Source organism: Piliocolobus tephrosceles, chromosome 12, assembly GCF_002776525.5.
Source record: "Piliocolobus tephrosceles isolate RC106 chromosome 12, ASM277652v3, whole genome shotgun sequence".
Taxonomy (NCBI): domain Eukaryota; kingdom Metazoa; phylum Chordata; class Mammalia; order Primates; family Cercopithecidae; genus Piliocolobus; species Piliocolobus tephrosceles.
This window is the reverse complement of record NC_045445.1, coordinates 43,586,725-43,606,958: the sequence shown is the minus strand read 5'-3', so window position 1 is coordinate 43,606,958 and position 20,234 is coordinate 43,586,725. Positions and strand designations below refer to the sequence as shown.

The following is a 20,234-nucleotide window of genomic DNA, read 5'->3' as shown; positions in this document are numbered from 1 at the left end:
GCTATTTCCCCCTCTTTATTTATAAAGAGCCGATGGGCATTTTAAGTGTCAGGGCTGTGGGGGAGGAAGGAAGTGGGGAGGATTTCTACTTCCCTGAATGATCAAGGAAGGCAGAAGATCCTAAAGTAGACCAGGTATTTCTTTACCCTTAGGTTGTCTGTTTTCAGTTATCTGGTTGCCTATTTGCTAGGGCTTGGGGAGAGAATATTGTTGAGAATCTAGGCAAAGGCTTATTTTCAACAGCTGGAAAGCTATTTGTTGACATATTGAACCGGCTCTTGTTTATTCTTATTTCCCCGAGCAGCTAGCCATGCAATCCCCTAAACTCAATTACCTTTTGTGAGGCGGCAGGAGCATGACACCTCCTAGCCGTATTGATCGGTGCAGACTGGGGGGGACGTGAGGGACCTGAGAGATGCTAAGCAGCAAATTCTGGGCTTTTCCTTCCTTAGAAAGCCTCTCTTCTGTGTGTTCCTAGAGACTCTGGCTTTAATAGAACAGAAGTCTATGCCTCACATGGGCTGAGCAAGCAAGAACCCTCTCTCAGTAGCCTCCTTAGAAGCAGGCTGATGAAAACAGTCACAATGGGCCAGAACTTGGAACCCTGGAGAGACCAGTGCCAGGATGGTTTTCTAACTGCAGCTCTTTGCACACACTGGGTTTTGCAAGCAATTGAATGATATGAACTCTGAATGCCATTGCAGCTAAAGAAAGTTTGGAAGGAGACACACCCAACTGTGAACAGACAGAGGAATGGGACTTGTGGAGGATGGGGGGGGGGGGGGGGGGGGGGGCATTTTCAGGACTTTAGCTTTATCCGTATGGAGGATTTCAAGTCTTTATCCTAAGACTATATTCCTAGATTACTCACGGAGGCTCAGTTTCCTTACCTGTGTACTGAGAATTTAAAGGATCTAGCTCACAGGGTAATTGTAAAGATCAAATGAGATAATGCTGGTGAAGCCCTCAGCCCCATTCTTGGCATATGGGAAGAGTTCAAGGAATATCAGTTGTTGTTGTTGTTGTTGTTATTATTGCTACAAGGATTCAACTATTTGTAGTAAGAAAGTTTCCTTGCTTTGTGGTGTGGGGATGTGGGGGTGATGGCAGTGAGTAGAGTACTCTGAGTTTCTAATCACTTGTCTGATTACAAAGAGATAACATTATTTTGGAAACAGAATGGCCAGGGCTGAAATCTGGGCTTTTAAAAAAGTATTCTTATTCTTATTCTTATTCTTATTCTTATTCTTATTATTATTATTATTCTTCTTATTATTATTATTATTTTATGTGACCGTGGTCACATAGCCTTCTCCAAGCCCATTTCCTCATGTATAAAATGGGAATGACCTCAATGCCTACCTTACGGGTGTTGCTGGGAGGTCGGAATTACATAATGCATGTGTAGTGCTTAGCCCAAGTGCTCAGTTGTTGTTGGTTGCTAATTATGAGGTTTATAACGACCTGAATGCCTCCCTTGTCAAACTCTATATCCCTATACCTGCGCTGCTTGAACTTCACCTGGAGGCTTTGCCCTATCCAAGGCTCAGGGACCAATCCTCCTTAGACTGAGGGTTTCTCCCCTTAGACTGAGTGCACCAATTCAGGAAAACTGGAGTACTCCGGTAAACCTTTCTGCTAGCTCTACTCTGACCTTGTGCCCCAGTTCTAGAAAGCAGGCTGTAGCCCTATTTGTATGAACAAGCCCTCACCTGGTATGCTCAAGGCTGGTGTGTTTTTCTTGCTAGCTGTCTGAAATCCATGGAGGCTTTCTGTTGAATCCTAGTCCTGTGGCAGGGATCCGGTCGCTGGATTTTTCTCTGTGTCTCTGACCCTGGGGTAAATTGCCTTTGTTATGATCACCATTACAGGGCTCTATTAAGGTGTTTGCTTGCCAGCCCCCACTGTCCATCCTCCCAAACCCTCTTTCCCTGCACCTGAACCTCTTTGAACGTTTCTGATGCTGTTCTACTCAGTCTCCAGCCTCAGTTTCTTTCCCTCGAGCCCTCTGCCCGTGCTTCCATGTCATATCAGTTGCAGTGTCTGGGTCCCAGGACTCCTGTGTCTACTCAACCGCAGAGGGCACATATCTTGTTTCCTGGCCGGGACCCTTTTCATCGCATCTTTTTAATTGTGTCAGTCTCCTCTTTTCTTTGGGCAGAGTGGGGTGGGGCATAGGCTGGTGGGACTGTTTGGGGTGACAGGGAAGAGAGGTGGAGTTGCATAGGCCAAGTGCTAAAGCGGAGCTTCTGGAGGACTGTCAAGTGAAAGGCGGCCAGAGGCAAATGTCAGAGCCTATATAGAGGCAGGAATCTGGGACCAGAGAGACAGAGCAAGCAGTAGCAAGTCAGTAGCAGTGGGGCGGGTGGGCGGGCAGGCTGGCTGGCGGGCAGGGGGGCGTGGCAGGGGATAGCAAAGGGAGATTGCAGAGAACAGCTGTTGGTACTGGGTCTTACTTTAATGAACTGGCTGGGCACGAGGTATAAGTTAATTGGCCATAGTAAAAGAGCTAGGGGTGCAAAGGGTACTCTGTCCCTCTTCTCCGTCACTGGCAAGGTAAGATCTTTCTGGGTTTTGCCTGGTGGGAAACTGTGGCATGTTCAGAAATTTTTCTGAAGATGGGAGGTGGAGGTCTATGGCTGCTCTTTTGACTCATCTTTCCCATTGCACCGATTATTACAATAACCAGGGTGTCAGCAGAAGGCCCGCATTTCTTTTGCGACAACCATCTTGGCGTTGTCCAGGCTGGAGACAGAGGCAGGGGACTCGGTAGTGTGACTGAGTAAGGGGGAGAGGTGCATCTTTATAGCACAGTGGTGAAGAGTAGGGGGCTCTGTGGATGGAGCCAGGAATCTATGTGACCGCAGGCAAATTATTAAGCTTCTCTGGGTCTGAATTTTCTTATCTGTAAGATAAAGGAAGAGTACAACCGAAATCTCTTAGTGTTGCTATGGGGACCACATGAGATGATACATGTAAAGTGCCTAGCAGAGTGTTTGCCAGTCAGTGCATGCTAAAGAAATGTTCACTGTTACCTTTTCTGTTGCAAGTTTTCTCATTATTATGGAATCACAGTTCCATGAGGTTGATGGCTTTTGTGACATTGTCCCAAAGTAGCAAGTTTTCTGCTTTTGGCATGAGCAGGCTGTGGGGACATGTCAACATTGTGTAATATTCGCATTGGCTTCCAAGCCGTGTGTCCAAAAGCCCCTTCTGGGGCTGCCTATTGGAGCAGACTGGAGGGGTGAGGCTCTGGATCGCCCACCCCCATGTCATCAGAGAAACTTGAAACTTGGACATGCTGGAGACTGGGCTTTAAGTGACCCATGGTCTAGGATGTCAGAGAAATAATTGAATGCAAGCTCAGGGATGCCAAACACTAGGCAACCCCCAGGCGGGGGTCACAGTCAATGATATACAGTTTGTTACTGTTGCAGTGACCCTATTTTAGCCTTGACCCTGGCTAATCTGAGAAAGCTCGTAAAATGGGGATAATAGTATCTATTGCCCAGGAGATTGCAAGAACCAAATGGGATAATGCTTACAAAGGCCCTCATGTTATAGGAAGTTGTGAAGAGTTGTCTAAAGTACAGTGCCTGGCACATACTATGTGAAGCAATAAATAAATAGTAGTAATGGGGTGGTGGTTGCTGTTATTAATAAGAATAATGAAAACAATTAGCAGAATTTTCAGTTCACGGAATGTTGCTCTCAGTCATTGATCAGATAAATGTCTCCCTTTTCCTGAGGAGAACATTCAGGGCCATCAGAGTAGTAAAATGAGGATTAAACCATTGGCAGAATTCAATGAGCTCCAGGAACTAGTGATTATCCTGGGGCAAAGGACTTTCTCATTCAGGCCTGCCAGTACCTTGGCTGGCTTGTGAGTACTGCCGTGGGATAGAATACAGGCCAGGAACCTGCATTTATCACACTTGGCCAGAAGGTGGTGCTGCTGCTTTATTTGAGTCAGGACTGCCCAGGCTCCTGGCTGCGGAGGTTGCTGGCGTTTATAGCATTTACAAACTGAGAGGCTGTGGGTTGGTTTGAAAAGAATAGAGGCAGAAGGGATATTTGCTCCAACCCCAGAGTTGTTCATTGCTTCACAGCTTCTTTAATCTGATAGCCTCACCTTCAATGCCGTATACCTGAGAACGCATAAAAACAGGTCTCCATGAGCAATTTGTCTATTTCCCAATCTTGATACTGACTTTTGACCTCTAAACTTGTTTCTTATTTACAGATTTTCTTGCCGCTTGGGCTCCCTCCACACTGTCCTGTGTCTGTGGCAGATATGTCAATACCCTTACATTCACTGCGATTCAACAATACAATGAAGGAGGAAAATGTTGAGACCCAAAACAAGCAGATGGCCTTCTCTGGACCAATGACAGAGACCAGAGCAGACGTACAGATTCTGCATTCTCATGTAGAGTTGCCTATAGTCTCAACTTCAGCCTCAGACCCTGGAGGGACATCCACACAGTTGATGACATCTCCAGACTTTGACACCATGTCTGCACCTCTAATGGGAGTACCAAACTCTGGAGAATTATCCCCACCCCTAATGCCAGCCTCAGACTCTGGGACACTTTCCCCATTGCTAATGCCAGCCTCAGACCCTGGGGCACTGTCCCCACTGCTAATGCCAACCTTAGATTCTGGAACATTGTCCCCATTGCTGTCCACTTCAGAGTATGGGGTAATGTCCCCAGGGATGATGACAATTCCTGACTTTGGAATGATGTCCACAACACTAATGGCAGCACCAGATTCTGCAGAGATATCACCATTGGCAATGCCAGCTCCATCCTCTGGAGCGATGTCTACACCTATAATGAGCACTTCATCCTCCGAGGCAATGTCCACACCATTAATGCTAGCCCCAGATTCTGGAGAGATATCCCCAATTCTAATGCAAGATATGAATCCTGGAGTGATGTCTACACAGCCAGTGTCAGCTCCCAGCTCTGAGGCAATGTCCCCATTGCAAATTACAGATGAAGACACCGAAGCAATGTCCAAAGTGCTAATGACTGCTCTAGCCTCTGGAGAGATATCTTCGCTGCTAATGTCAGGCACGGACTCTGAAGCAATATCCTCACTGATAATGTCAGCCCTAGCTTCTGGAGGAACATCACCCCAGCCAACAAGCACCCAAAACTCTGGGGAAATACCTACCCCTCTCATGTCAGATCTAGACTCTGGAATAATGTCTTCACTTTTAATGTCAACTCCAGGTTCTGAAGTAATGTCCACACCGCTACTGTCAGTCCCAGATGCTGGAGAAATGTCCACATTACCAAAGCCAGCTCCAGATGCTGAAGCAATGTCCCCAGCAGTAATGACAGCTCTAGCCTCTGGAGTGATGCCCACCCAAACGATGCCAGCCCCAGGCTCTGGAGTGATGTCCCCATGGTCAACACAAAATATAGACTCTGAAATCATGTCTTCTCTGCCAATGAGAGCAACAGCCTCTGGGGAGATGCCTGCACCACCAGTAAGAGCTTTAGACTCTGGAGCAATGTCCACACCGCTAATGGGAGCCCCAGACTCTGGAAATATGTCTACATTGCAAAACACAATTCCAGCCTCTGGAGCCATGACCACCTCACTGATGACAGTCCCAAGCTCTGGAGTGATGTCCACAGAGCAAATGTCAACCACAGCCTCTAGAGTAATGTCCGCACAGTTAACAATGGCCAAAACTTCTGGAGCAATGCCCACAGGCTCTATGAAAGCTGTGGCAAAACAACACAAGAGAGCCAGAGCCTCTGGAAAGATGTCCACGCCACTGAGGAGAGCTCTAGCTTCTGGAGCAATGTCCACCCAACCAGTTATGGACACAGCCTCTGAAACAATGTCCGTGCCACAACTGACAGTCCCAGCCTCTGGATCAATGTCCGTGCTGCAAATGAGAGCCACTGTCTCTGAAGCAATGTCCATGCCACAAATGAGAACCATGGCCTCAGGATTGACATCTGCACCACAGATGAGAGCCATGACTTCTGGAGCAATGTCCACCCCACTAATGACAGCCCAAACCTCTGGATCAACATCCACCCTGTTAATGAGAGACACAGCCTCAGGAGTGATGTCCTGTCCACAAATGAGAGCTCTGGCCTCTGGAGCATTGTCCAAGCCACTAATGACACCCAAAGCCTCAGGAACGATGTTCACGGAACAAATGGCAACCACAGCTTCTGAAGCAATGCCCACACTGCTAATGAGAGACACAGTTTCTGGAGCTCTGTCCATGCCACAAATGACAGACACAGTCTCTGGAGGGTTGTCTGCACTGCTAATGAGAGACACAGCTTCTGGAGCAATGACCACATCACAAATGACAGCCACAGTCTCTGGAGGGATGTCCATGCCACTAATGAGAGCTCAAGACCCGGGAGTAACGCCTGCCTCACTAATGAGAGCCAAAGCCTCTGGAAAGATGCTCGGTCAGCCAATGAGCACCCAAGATCCTGGAGGGATGTCCATGTCTCCCATGAGATCCATGACTGCTGGAGGGATGCAGATGAGTGCCCCAAACTCTGATGTGATGTCCACACCAACAGTGAGAGCCTGGACCTCTGAAACAATGTCCACACCACTAATGAGAACCTCAGACTCTGGAGAGAGGCCCTCACTGCTCACAAGAGCTCCATCCTCTGGAGAGATGTCCCTACCACTAATGAGAGCTCTAGCTTCTGGAGAGATACCCACGTCTCTGAGATCCTCAGCTTATGGAGCCATGTCTGCTCCACAAATGACAACCACAGCCTCTGGAATGATGTCCATGCCACAAGTGAAGGCTCCCATCTCTGGAGCAATGTCCATGCCACTAACAAGATCCACAGCCTCTGGAGGGATGTCCATGCCACTGATGAGAGCCCCAGACTCTAGAGTGACATCCACATCACAAATGATGCCCACAGCTTCTGGAGACCTGTGCACACTACCAGTGCGAGCCCCAGCCTCTGGAGGGATGTCCCCACCACTAGTAAGAGCTCCAGCCTCTGGAACTATGTCCACACCACTAAGGAGACCCTCAGCCTGTGAAACTGTGTCCACAGAGTTAATGAGAGCTTCAGCCTCTGGACATATGTCCACTGCACAAACAACAGCCATGGTCTCTGGAGGGATGTCCAAGCCATTAACGAGAGCCCCGGCCTCTGGAACAATGCCCATGCCTTTAATGTCAGCCATGGATTCTGGAGAGATGTCTATGCCGCTAATGGAAACCATGGCCTCTGGAGCAATGTCCACATTGCAAACCAGTGTTGCGAACTCTAGATCTATGTCCTTGCCACAAACAACATACACAGTGTCTGGAGGGATGGCCACAGCGCCAATTAGAGTCTCTGCTTCTGGAGCAATGTCCACATCATTTATGAGACCCTCAATTTCTGGATCGATGCCCACGCCACTACCGAGAGCCACAGCCTCTGGATGTTGCATGGGGATGTCCATGCCACAAATGACAGCCACAAACTCTAGAGGGAGGTCCACACCACTAATGAGGGCCTCAGGCCCCGGAACAATGCCCACACCACAGACAGCCTTTGGAGTGACATCCACTCTGGAAAACAAAACCACAGACTCTGGAGAGGCTTCCATCTCTCACAGTAACATCACAGCCTCTGGATCAAAGCCCACACCACACATGACTACCACAACTCCTGAAACCACGAAACCACCACCAAAGGAAGTGCCATCCTTCGGAATGTTGACCCCGGCACTCTGTTACCTCTTAGAAGAGCAGGAAGCAGCCCGGGGCTCATGCTCTGTGGAGGAAGAGATGGAGATTGATGAGGAGAAGCAAATGAAGGGGTTTTTGGACGATTCAGAGAGAATGGCGTTTCTGGTGTCTCTTCATCTGGGAGCAGCAGAGAGGTGGTTCATCTTGCAGATGGAGGTAGGAGAACCTCTCTCAGATGAAAATAAGTCTTTCCTGAGAAGATCCCAGGGCATATATGACTCCCTATCTGAGATAGACATCCTCAGTGCTGTTCTTTGCCATCCCAAACAGGGCCAAAAGTCAGTCAGGCAGTATGCCACTGACTTCCTGCTGCTGGCCCGACATTTGTCTTGGTCTGATGCCATTCTACGGACCAGATTTCTGGAAGGACTCTCAGAAGCTGTTACCACCAAAATGGGTCGGATCTTCCTGAAGGTGGCTGGCAGCCTAAAGGAGCTGATAGACAGGTCTCTGTACACCGAGTGCCAGCTGGCTGAAGAGAAGGATTCCCCGGGCAACTCAAGCCAGGTTCTGCCAACAGCCTGTAAGCGGAATAATGAGGAGGCCATGGAGAATGAACTGAGCTCTCAGCAGCAGACTGAGGAGGTAATGAGGGGGAAATTCACCGAAGGTTTTTGAGCAGAGAAATGAGGAGGTCACGACAAGGAATACATCCTGCTTCCTTGATAGAATCGGGAAGAGGCAAGGGGGAGGCATGGAGCTCCTAGACCATTAAACCCTAAGCTGGAGTTTCATCAAGTGAGCATGGCTCTGCAGTTATTTTGGGTATATTAACTACTTTGAGGAACAATGTCCTGCCCAAGTTACTGAGGACGTGGGATAGTTGAAGTACGAATTCTTCTCATTATGAGGGAACTGGCGGGGCTCAGTTCCAATTCTCCCCTTGTTCCAAGTCCAATTCTAATAAACGCGTCTTTTGGGAGCTGGGGCCCATCTACAGCAACAGGTGTTGTGGAGTCAGGTCACTAAGGAATTAGAATAGCCTACTCCTTGGTCACACTGTATGCAAGTCAGACAAATTAGCAAAGTGCCTTGATCTGCTAGGTTACAGAACTTATCCAGGCAGAACACCCCTTGTCATAGTAAGTGTGGCTCTTACCTCTGTTGTCTTTTTCTCTTTCCCAGCACCAGCATGTTCCCAAACGCTGTTTCTACCTGAAAGAGCATGGAGACCCCCAAGAACGTCTTCATGACCACCTTGGACAGAGCACAGGCCATCATCAGAAGGCCCATACCAACAAGTAAAACTCCATGGAATCTTCTCCTGTGATGTCTGACTCGACTGCTAACTGGAGGACTGGTTCCTGGACCCATTCCATTCAACTACATCATAAACCTTGTTGCCTTCACCCTTCAGCCTCCCGCTCCAGGCACATCCCACCTTACCTCTCACTTGGCTGATCTGACCTTCTCTTTCACCCACATGCCTATGACCTGCCCTGACAATCAGAGTGTGGACCACAAGAGTGTATGGTGTATGAGGTTTTGAACTCCCATCACCACCGAGGCCAGTACTAGTTCTTGGTCCAGGGAGAAGTCTAGGCAGGATAAATCATATCTTACCTCAAAACCCCTTAGTGTATCTTGCCATGTGTCAACAGGCAAACTTGAGGAAGCCCTGGTTCTATTTCACCTGGCAGGGGAGCCTATAAGGAGAGCGATGCCCACTCCTATACCACCCTTGTAACCCAGTAGACTTGCCCTGTATGCCCCAACTCATAGCACCTAAAATGGGTCTCCAGGGTCCTTGCCCTCTTTATAGTATCCATCCTGAACCATTCGTTTTGACCCGTAATAATAATTATAGTGATAGTGTGATGGCTACCAGTTATTGATAATGTATCTATCATGTGACAGGCATTGGGCTAAACTCTTGACAAACACCATCTCACTACATTCTTACAGTAATACAACTTGTTCTTGTGTTGTCAGCTTCTGACCTCTTGATCTGTTGTTTATGGCCTTTGTCGTGTCCCTCAGTGCGCGTTCTCCAGCTCTGACCTCTGGGTGACCCCCTCAGTTGTTGATTGCTCTCACTCCTCTTGGCTGTTGTGCTTCATGGCCAGCACTCTTGATGAGGGTCTTGGTCTATAAACAGGCATAGATAGTTAGAACATAATGTGAGCAGTGTTTGCCTTCAGGTGGTGGGGTTATGGGTAGTTTTTATTTTCTTCTTTCTACTTCTCTATACTTTTCAGATTCTCTACAGTAAGCATGTATTACATTTGTAATTATAAAAGTAAATAAACTTCATTTATGAAAAAAGAGTTCATTGTGGCTCCTAGAATTTGATTTACTGTGTCCTTTATTCCACCAATATTAGTTATGTAACTTATGTCAGCTACTGTTTGGGGGACAGACAGATAAGAATCCTGCTGATATGAACATTCCATTCCAATGCAGTGGGGAGAACAAGAACACACTGAACTTAGATTGGAATTGTGAAGGCTGTGAAGAGAAGAAATCAGGACAATGGGGAATTTGATGCAAATAGGACCAATTTATGTATTCAATAGTAGTCCATATAATTGAGTTACTCAATAATCTTTCAACAACAGTAGGAGAGACATGAGTAGAAACTTATTTTAGATAGTTAAATTGGCAACAGTTTGGAGACAGGATGGAGGAAGGGATCAGAGAGCAGCTGAGCCCTCTACTTCAATAGTTCACGTAACTGACTGGCTGGGTGACTTAATCTAGGGTGGTGGCAGCAGAGATGGTAATTCATGGACAGAGACCTAACCTTCTCTGAGGACTGAAGTCCACTGCTCCAGGACTCAAGTCCACTGCTCCATTACCCTTAACTTTGGGTCTGATTTCAGGAAGAGGAAAATGATACTCAGGAAAGACAGATTGGCAGACAAATTGGCAGCCCCTTGATACTGTACATAAGAATCTGGCCGTGTGGGTTGCCTGCAGCTGCCTCAATCACCAATGCTTTTGCCTCAGGATAAAGAAGGTGCGATAAGTCAGGAAATACGAATTCCAGAGAGATGGCTGGCCCCTGGCGACCCAGCTTTCCCCCTCTTCTCTGGGTCTGTTGGCTCACACCTAGCCCAGTCCAAGACCAAGTGGAGTTTGGACGTCCTTTTTCTGCCAGGATTGCTCTTAGCTAGGAAAAGCACTGTCGAGTTTTCTCTCTGCTGAAAAAGAAATGGATAATATAGAATTCGCAACTTATGCCTGGAAAATGTATACAGAAAGGACAATGTCCTAAAAATGAACCTGATTTTCTTATAGCCATGCTAATGGAGAAGGATGGCAATTCTTTTATTTATTTTTCTCCCTAGCCATTCTTCTTCTTATTGTTTTTGCTGTCCTCTCCTTCAAGCTAACATCACTAGAGATAAATGGAACAAATGAAGCCCAATCGTACCCTGCCAGAGCTCAGTCCCTGTTCTTCTACCCATCCTAAAGGTTTTATTTAGAAATGTTTCAAGAGTTCCTCAGTATCTACATGGAGCTGGGCTACTATAGGCCCAAGTACTTGACACCATTTCATCTGTTATAAAATGGGGTTTCAAGTTTCTCCAGGCCTCACTGGTCCATGGGTAAAAATAATGTCCCATAAGCAGGAAAATCTTGGATGTGATGGACCACTGTCACCACCTGTGTTACAGGATCTCAATCCCTTGAAGGTTTCCCCCAATTATTTGTGGCAGATTTCAGAAGTTTCACATGCTCTGAGACAGTCGTCTCCTGTTGTTCTTTGACTCCTACCCTGTCCCATGGGAGTCAGCTGCCCACATTGCCACTTGAGGGGAGCCACTACACCCCACCCAGATACTGGCAGGTGCTTCTGGCTGTGAGAACACAGAAAACCCTCCTCAGAGGAGGCGTGGATTCTGGAGTGCTCACAGCTGCACACCTGAGTGGAGCCTAAGTGGTGCTGCCTTCTCTTTGGTAGCCTTGGCTGACGGAACTGATGGCTCCCCCAGAAGGGTGGAAATGCCTCTTGGAATTCTGTGCCACACATTATCACCTGGACACCAAAAAACACTGCTTCTACCACGCGTCTCAGTGAGGCCTGCATAAGAGAAACAGCTTCAGCTTCTACCTGCAGCAACATCTCCCTACCCTTGCTCAAACGTTCAGACTTGGTTCCTGTGCCAAGAACAAAGGCCCTCAGGTCCTCTATCCAGACTCATGCTTCAGTCCCCATTTCTGTGTTCTTCTACCTGATCTCTACTCCTGCTGAGTAGAGACTCACCCAAGGTGCTGTAAATCCAGATTTCTTCCAAATCACTTTGTTCCAGGTGATGAAATGCCAGGAACCCTCTCCACACAACCAATCTTTGGGGCACAGCGGGAGACCAAATGTCAACCTTTCCTCTTCCTTCATCCTTCTGCCATCCTGTCACCCACCAACCTTGTCTCTGTTTCTGCTCCTCAGGGAACAGCATAGAGAACTTTCTCTTAAAGACCACTATTCCCATACAAGTACAGGTTCAGGCTTAGGCTGCTGCTGAATGATGAATGCCTCAGACAGTTTCCAGTCATTTCTGAGTTTCACTTTGGGCTCAGCCAGGCTCAGTCCACTGGACTACTGGACTACACTGGACTACTTTGATCAGATCAAATGAGGGACCCTTCCCCTCCGTTTCTTCCAATACACCATTGCTTCAGACATTGAGGCACTTTCAACCTCATTCTCCAATCAGAATATTACAGATAAAATAACTCATGCTATAGAGAGACTAGCCCCCCTACGGATTGTGTGTTTTCTTCCTCCTCACATGGTCTGAAAGCAACTTGAACAATTGTGGGATGGGGAAGCAAGCTGCTAGATCTCTTATGACCAAAGGGAAGATTTATAGATACTGTAGTAGTTTGAAATGACACTGGATGGGGAGACTTTTCTTTTTCTGTCTTTTTTTTTTTTTAAATTTTTAAATTTTTTTAAACAAAATCTTGCTCTGCTGCCCAGGCTGGAGTGCAGTGGTGCAATGTCAGCTCATGGCAACCTCTGCCTCGTGAGTTCAAGTGATTCTGGTGCCTCAGCCTCCCGAGTAGCTGGGATTACAGGTGCCTGCCACCATGCCTGGCTAAGTTTTGTTTTTAGTAGAGACAGGGTTTTGCCATGTTGACAAGGCTGGTCTCGAACTCCTGACCTCCAGTGATGTGTCCGCCTTGGTCTCCTGAAGTGCTGGGATTACAGATGTGAGCTACCACGCCCATCCAAGACTTGACTTTGAGTACTTCTGTCTCTCCCTCTAACAAGCTGGATAGTTTTAAACAGGCTGGACACTGTATCTCTTGAGACTTCAGTTTCCTCTTCTCTAAAATAGGAGTAATAATTGTTCTGCAAACCTCGCAGCATTGTGGGGTAAAGATTTGTGATAGTGCTTGGAAAAATCAAACGCAAGACATACAAATGTAAGAGCTTGTTATTGTCTGTTGAGGGGGATCAGACTATGCCACTCCCAAATGTGTCACTTTAGCATTGTGATTATTTTGAGCTGAGGGCAATTAAGAAGTGCAATTAAGGAGTAGCAAATGCAGAAAGAGTTCTTTGCACCCCCATATGCGTTAAAGTAGGATGTAAATTTCCCTTTGTTTCTCCTCTCCTCTCCTGTACCATGAAAAAACAACCATCATCACTAGAGACAGAAAGTCAGCACGAACATAGGTCTGTATAAACAAACTTTTCTAAAACAACCTGTATCTTCTATTAGTTTCATATATATATAATATATAATACATATATTATGTATTATATGTATTTTATATTATATATAGTTTTTGAGGGTACAAGTGGTTTTTGGTTACATGGATGGATTGTATAGTGATGAAGACTGAGATTTTAATGCACCTGTCACCCAAGACACTCATATTTACATTCCCACAATTTACTTCTCCTAGAAGCCCAAACCTCTTTTCCTTTGTCTTGTCACTTCTCCATAAATTATCACTCTTTGTTAAAATGGCATATAAGCCTCCAGATCTTACCACTTCTTTGCATCTTCAGTTCTTTTCTCTGAAAGCCCCTGCGCATGTAACAATGAAATATTAATATCAAACAAAATTTGCATTTCTTTCCTCTTGTTAAAATCTGTCTTTTATTAGTGTGATTTTCAGGTCCCAATTACAGAACTAAGAAGACAGAGGAAAAGAATGTTTCCTCTCTTACATTTGCTTGGCCATGAGGGTGTTGGGAAGTGCATGGGTTAGGATAGGACTAGTTGGGACATATTCAGAATCCAATCTCTTGAGGGGTTCTATTTAAACTGTGAGGGCAGGTTTAAAAGTAAATCCAACACAGAAAACTGGCAAAAGCCACAGTTTAATATTAGCACCTATGGAGCACTTAACTATTGAGCACTTAACACAGGCTCAAGTGCTGGACTAATTAAATTATCTAGATTATCTCATGTAATCTTTACAACAAGCCTGAGAAGGGGATGGTCTCGTTAATCCTATTTTACAGACCAGAAATCTGAGTCACAGAAAGGCTAAGTAACTGGCCCAAGGCTACAGAGCTAAGAGGCAAAGAGCTGGGATTTGAGCACGTGCAATCTGACCCTAGAGCCTACACATGCAATGCTCCACTGTATGTACAGCTTCGTTATTCAGAGCCAGATGGCTCCTGTGAGCATTCACCCTCTTCTCCTGAACAAATTTGCCACTGAACAGCAATCGATATTTGAAGTTCATAAAGTTGGAGGTCTGAGCAAAAATGGCCCTGCTTTTCTCTTTCTCTGTCTTAGATCCAGATGTGAATCTTCCTGGAGGTATTTGGGGGAATGTCTTCAATATTCAAGGAAAAGAATCAAGAGTTGCAGAATTCTATTGAGCTCAAGAGATTCTGCCAGGGATCTCACTGTAGCCTCAGAGTGCAGTAGCCTCTGTTCTGAGCTCTGGCCTAAGAAGGAGGATAAGATTCTTTCCTAAACATCTTCCCTTTGAGCAGATACACATCTTGGACCCAGATTCTGTGTGGAAGGGTATAGGATTCTGAAGGTGGAAGGCATTTTCATGGTTACACCAATAACTGACACTTCTTTCTCATCACTTATTTCTCCCTCCTTTTCACTTCTCCCTCAGGAAAGGGGAAATGTGGGTAAGGAAGAAATATGATTAGTCCTTTAGATACTCCATATCGCTGCCTTCCAACAGCACCCCCCTCCCACGGAAGGTCAACCTAGTTTTAACATTGAGGGGGAACACACACACTAAAAAGGCACCAGACGTTTCTGGTTTTGGCAACTTGGTAGAGATAACCTAGAGTGGTTTTTCCCATTGGAGACTCAGAGAAATGTTGGGTGAAGTGTGAGAAAAAACTCACAACTGAGCCTGACATAAAGAAGGAACATCCCCAGGGACAACAAACAACGAGGGATCTTAACAACAGAACAATAAGCTGTTGAGCTCTCTAAGGCTTGTGTAGTCGAGTGAGAAGAGATCTAGGCTAACTACATACAGTGTTTGAGGAGCAAAACTCTGGACCTCTAAATTCCATACACTCTGCTCTGCTCAACTATCATGCAAGAAAAAGAATGAAACAAAAACATTTTCTGACAAAATTGAGACAATTCGCCATTCTTAAAAAACGTGCTGTACGTTGAACTAGGCTGGGCCTGGGAAAGCTGACAAAATTTTAAAAAAAGAAGCCCCTGCCCTTTGACAAACTTTGCTGAAAATTTCACTGGTTTAAGCACTGATGTGTAAGTGGATATTAAACAGACTGACCCTTGTTTTCCCACAATTTCCTCTAATAGCTTTTTAAAAATTTATTATATTTTGGTAACAGCTTTATTAAGACATAACTCACATTCCATATACGTCACCCATTTAAAATGTGTAGTTCAGGCTGAGTGGAGTGGTTCGCACCTGTAATCTCAGCACTTTGGGAGGCCTAGTAGGGAGGATCACTTGAGGCGAGAAGTTTGAGACAAGCCCAGGCAACATAGTGAGATCCTGTCTCTAGAAAACAAAATTTAAATTAGCCAAGTGTGGTGGCACATGCCTGTAGTCCTAGCTACTTGGGAGGCTGAGGCAGGAAGATTGCTTGAGACCAAGAGTTTGAGGCTGCAGTGAACTATCACTGCACCACTGTACTCCAGCCTGGGTAACAGAGTGATACCCTATCTCTAAGAAAATAAATAAATAAAAAGTAAAGTGTATAGTTCAATGTTTTTTGGTGTATGCACATAGTTGCATGACCATCAACATAATCTAATTTCAGAACATTTTCATCACCCCAAAAAGCAATGCTATACTTTTAACAGTGACTTCTCATTCTCCCCACTCTCCTCAGCCCCTGGAAGCCACTAATCTATTTTCTGTCTCTATAGATTTACTTATTCTGCATATTTCATATAAATGGAATCATATTTCATGTGATCTTTTGTGATTGGCTTCTTTCACTTAGCATAGTGTTTTCAAGGTTCATCTGTATTGTAGCACATATCATCAGTTCATTCCTTTTTCTAGCTAAATAATATGTCCTTGTATGTATATACCACATTTGTGTATATGTTACTCAGTTGGTGGACATTTGGCTGTTTGTACCTTTTGGCTGTTATGAATGTTGCTGCTAGGAACATTCGTGTACAAGTTTTTGTGTGAACATATGTTTTAATTTCTGTTGGGTAGATATCTAGGAGTAGAATTGCTGGAGCATATGATAACTTTATATTTCATCTTCCACTCTGAGAGGGAAGGGAGGAAGAGGAAGAAGGAAGAGAGGGGAAGACGGGAGTTGGGAGAATAATAAAATGACTTAAAAATCTGGGTTCCAAATTCCAACTGTGCCAGTGACAACCTGTGTCACTTTGCGGGACGTTACTTGACCGTTCTGGGCCTCAGTTATCTCATCTTTACCATTGTTTGACTCTCATTTGGGAGCCAGACCAGGTGATAATTCCCTTCCCCTTTGGACATGCATCAGGTGTAGGAAGGTGTCTAAGTGGCCTGGGGAGCAGATTGCTGGGGGAAGCCCACGCTGAGCCATTGCTAGAGGGCAGCATTGTTTCAGTAATTATTCTAATAATGCTGTCTGGGGTGTGACTGGCTCAGAATTCTTTAATTTAAAAATATGGTTTCTACCTCTTCCATAAGTGGCATTCTTACAAAGGGCAGGTAATTTCTGAAAAACTGTAGAGAAACCGGAAGAAGAGTGCTTCTGGCCCCCTGCAGATTTCATTTTCCGTTAACAAATTTAAGGTGGAAAAATAAAGATTTTATACTTTTATTTCTAATCAAACCTGTTTGATTTTGGTCTCCTTTGGATACAGTTGCACAAATATATTTTCCTCTTGGAAATTTCCACCAGCATCACCAGGGAAATGCTCGGGTTCACTGGAAATCTCTTCCAGAGTTTGCTTCACAGGTTCAGTGACAAAATTTCTTATCAGGGCATTTATTATTTTCAGGCTCTTCCTTTCTTGGCTTATATTTATTACAGTTCAATAACGGAATATTTAGGAAATTGGTTTGTTATAAATAATTATCCAGGCCAGGTGCGGTGACTCATGCCTGTAATTCTAGAATTTTGGGATGCCGAGGCAGGTTGACCACTTGAGGTCAGGATTTCAAGACCAGCCTGGCCAATATGGTGAAACCTTGTCTGTACGAAACATGCAAAACGTAGATGGGTGTGGTAGCACATGCTTGTAATTCCAGTTACTTGGGAGACTGAGGCAGGAGAATGGCTTGAACCTGGGAGGCGGAGGTTGCAGTGAGCTGAGATCACACCACTGCACTCCAGCCTGGGCAACAGAGGGAGACTCTGTCTCAAAAAAAAAAAAAAAAATAATAATAATAATTATTATTTCAGAGGTTCCCAATTAAATCTTTTGATTACTTGCCGTATTTTACAGTCCATAAGTTTCTGTATGGCCACAAAAACTGTTCAAACCATGTATTTCTAGCTCTGTCTCCTTTGGCTATTGCAGATTCTTCAGTCACCCTCTGAAGTCATGCTCCCTCAACCTCAGTATGCACACATACTATTTCTAGGAGAGGCAGGGGTTGCCTCACATGTAATGTGCTCTTAATGACAGGTCTATCACCATTCATCAAGGGAAAGAAGAAAATATACACATTGCAACTATAAGCAGGGGGGCAGATACATTTTCACTTAACATGTACTCCAGTTACTTGGTAGTGGTAGAGCATTGTTCAGAAGGATTCTCAGGTCACATTTACTATCCATAAGAAAGTGCAAGCAAGCAATTAATTACTAATGTCTGCTAAGAACAAGGGTGTGGGTGTATAAATTTTAAAAATTGCCATCCTTAAGGTAAAGTCATGCAAGTAGTTTTAATTTATTATTAATAGTGATAATAATAAATAATATATATTAAAAAAGTAGGATATTATTTTTGAAAACCTGGGATACCTCATAGAATATCCAGGCAATGACTGCTCCTGGGGGTGGGGAGTGTACAGCTGATCCTCAAGAACTCCTAGAATCAGGCAATTGAATGCCAACAGCATTCTTGTGTTTTCTTCCTGCTTCGCATCTCTGCATCTCTCTGAACATCGACATCTTTTCATTCTGTAGGTTGACTTTCTCCACATGGTGGACCATTTAGGCCTCTAGTCCTACACGAATATGGCAACCACTAGTCACATGTGTATATTGAGCACTTGAAATGTGACTAGTTCAAATTGAGATACACTGATTATAAGTGGAAAGCATTCGATGGATTTTGAAGGTAGAAAAACAAAGAATGCAAAAAATCTCATTAATTAAGAGAACATTGATTGCATGTTAAGGTGATAACATATTGGATGTACTGTGCTAAATAAAATATGTTATTAAAATTAACTTCACATGTTTCTTTTTGAATGTGGCAATTAGAAAATTTAAAATTACATACTTGGCTCACATTATGTTTCTATTGGACAGCGCAGCTCTACAATGTTACAACTTATAGCTACTTGGGGAGTGATTGATTGAGTTCTCTGGGACCACAGTACAAAAAGTGAGCAAAACGGGCCTTACTGGTGAAGTTGAGCCAAACGTTCACTCCTTAGAGCATTTCTTTATGGCCCAAGGGAGAGGGTCATGTGGGAACATCGCAGCTCCTGCTGGGACAGAAAATTGGAGTGGGCAGAGAGACAATTCCCAGAAGAATAGAGGAGGCTGCTGGGTGGATAAAGCAAGACGTATCCTCTAATTCAGAATCATTCTAAATGCCTTTTTTTTAACGCTTCAGCTCCCACAGCCAATGATAAAAAAAGTTCCATTGATTTTACCTCCACCCACTTTTCTTTGTCCTTAATATATCCACTACTCTGTTAGTTCAGTCACTGTCATCTCAGTCATTTGCAATCATTGGCAGGTGACATTAAAATAAGCATATGACAACCAAATGACTGTTTCTTCCTTCAAGATAGGCATTTGGGAAGGCATATACCCATTTGCAAGCAAGATAGTTTGAATTATGTCCAGGTTCTGCCACTCATAATGCATATGACCAGAGTTAAGTCATGTAGTTTTTCTGGTACTCAGTGTGCACATCTCTAAATTGAGAACAGTATGAACCCTACTTACCAGGGTCATTGATGATACCCATGGAAAAATTATTGTGAGAATCCTTTAATATGCAAAGTACTATTTTACAGATTGGATTAAAATGCAAAAAACAGCTGTGCAATGCCTCCTTTAGAACTGCCTTTGTTGCCAAGACACATTCACCCAATACCCTCAGCAGATCTTCTTGCTTTGAAGGTAGATTTGATTTTGGAAATGTTCAGAAATCTTTAAGAATCAAGTCTAGTGAATGATGTATGCTCAAGCTGAGTAATACTAAGTGTGGTTAAAAACAAGAGGTATGAATGTAAAGCAATGGCGCTGGTTTTATTCTCTCCCCAAGAGAAGTCCAGACTTGTTTATTACAGTGGCATTCATTGGTAGACTAAGTGGATAATTGCTAAAAGCAGTTTGACTATTGGGGAATCCAACTTCTACAATATCATTTTATGCTTTAAAAAATTCTTTCAAAAATTATTTCTCTTGAACATCACCAACAACCCCGTAGATAAAGTATGTCCTATTCCCAATTTAGAGATGTGAAAACAGAACCAGAAATGACAAATAGTTCTGATGACAAAGCTGACAGAGGTGAAGCCTGGATGTGCTTAGACCATTTGGCTCTGAGCCTGATTTTCCTGTTGGACATGCTGTCTTACTGGCATCTCCATTTCTACACATGTAAATCGTAATTATTATAATAATAAAGATAAAACAAAAGTACAGAGAAGCGAAGTGATTTGTCCAAGGTCACAGCTGGTAAAGTGTTAGAGCTTAGATTTGGATGCAGAAACTACTCTCAGTCTGCCTGCTGACCTAGGCATTTCCTGAAGCATTCAATTTCTTTCACAATCAAATCTTCCTTTTTTTCTTTTTCTCTTTGTATAACAGTTTTATTGAGATATAGTTGACATATCACATAATCCACTCATTTGCAATGAACAATTCAATGGTTTTTAGTATATTCACAGAGTTGTGCACAATCAATTTTGGAATGTT

General features: G+C 44.4%; 1 protein-coding gene across 1 annotated transcript in view; it reads left to right on the top strand.

Annotated features, from left to right (window-relative positions):
* The window catches only part of RTL9 (retrotransposon Gag like 9), a 36,348-nt gene extending 26,328 nt beyond the window's left edge, over nucleotides 1–10,020 (top strand). The window contains exons 3-4 of the mRNA XM_023203079.1: nucleotides 4,244–8,338; nucleotides 8,879–10,020. Of these exons, the coding sequence (XP_023058847.1) occupies nucleotides 4,295–8,338; nucleotides 8,879–8,998 (4,164 nt within the window). The 5' untranslated portion in view covers nucleotides 4,244–4,294 and the 3' untranslated portion in view covers nucleotides 8,999–10,020. The remainder of the gene's footprint in view (nucleotides 1–4,243; nucleotides 8,339–8,878) is intronic.
* Nucleotides 10,021–20,234: the final 10,214 nt, after the last annotated feature.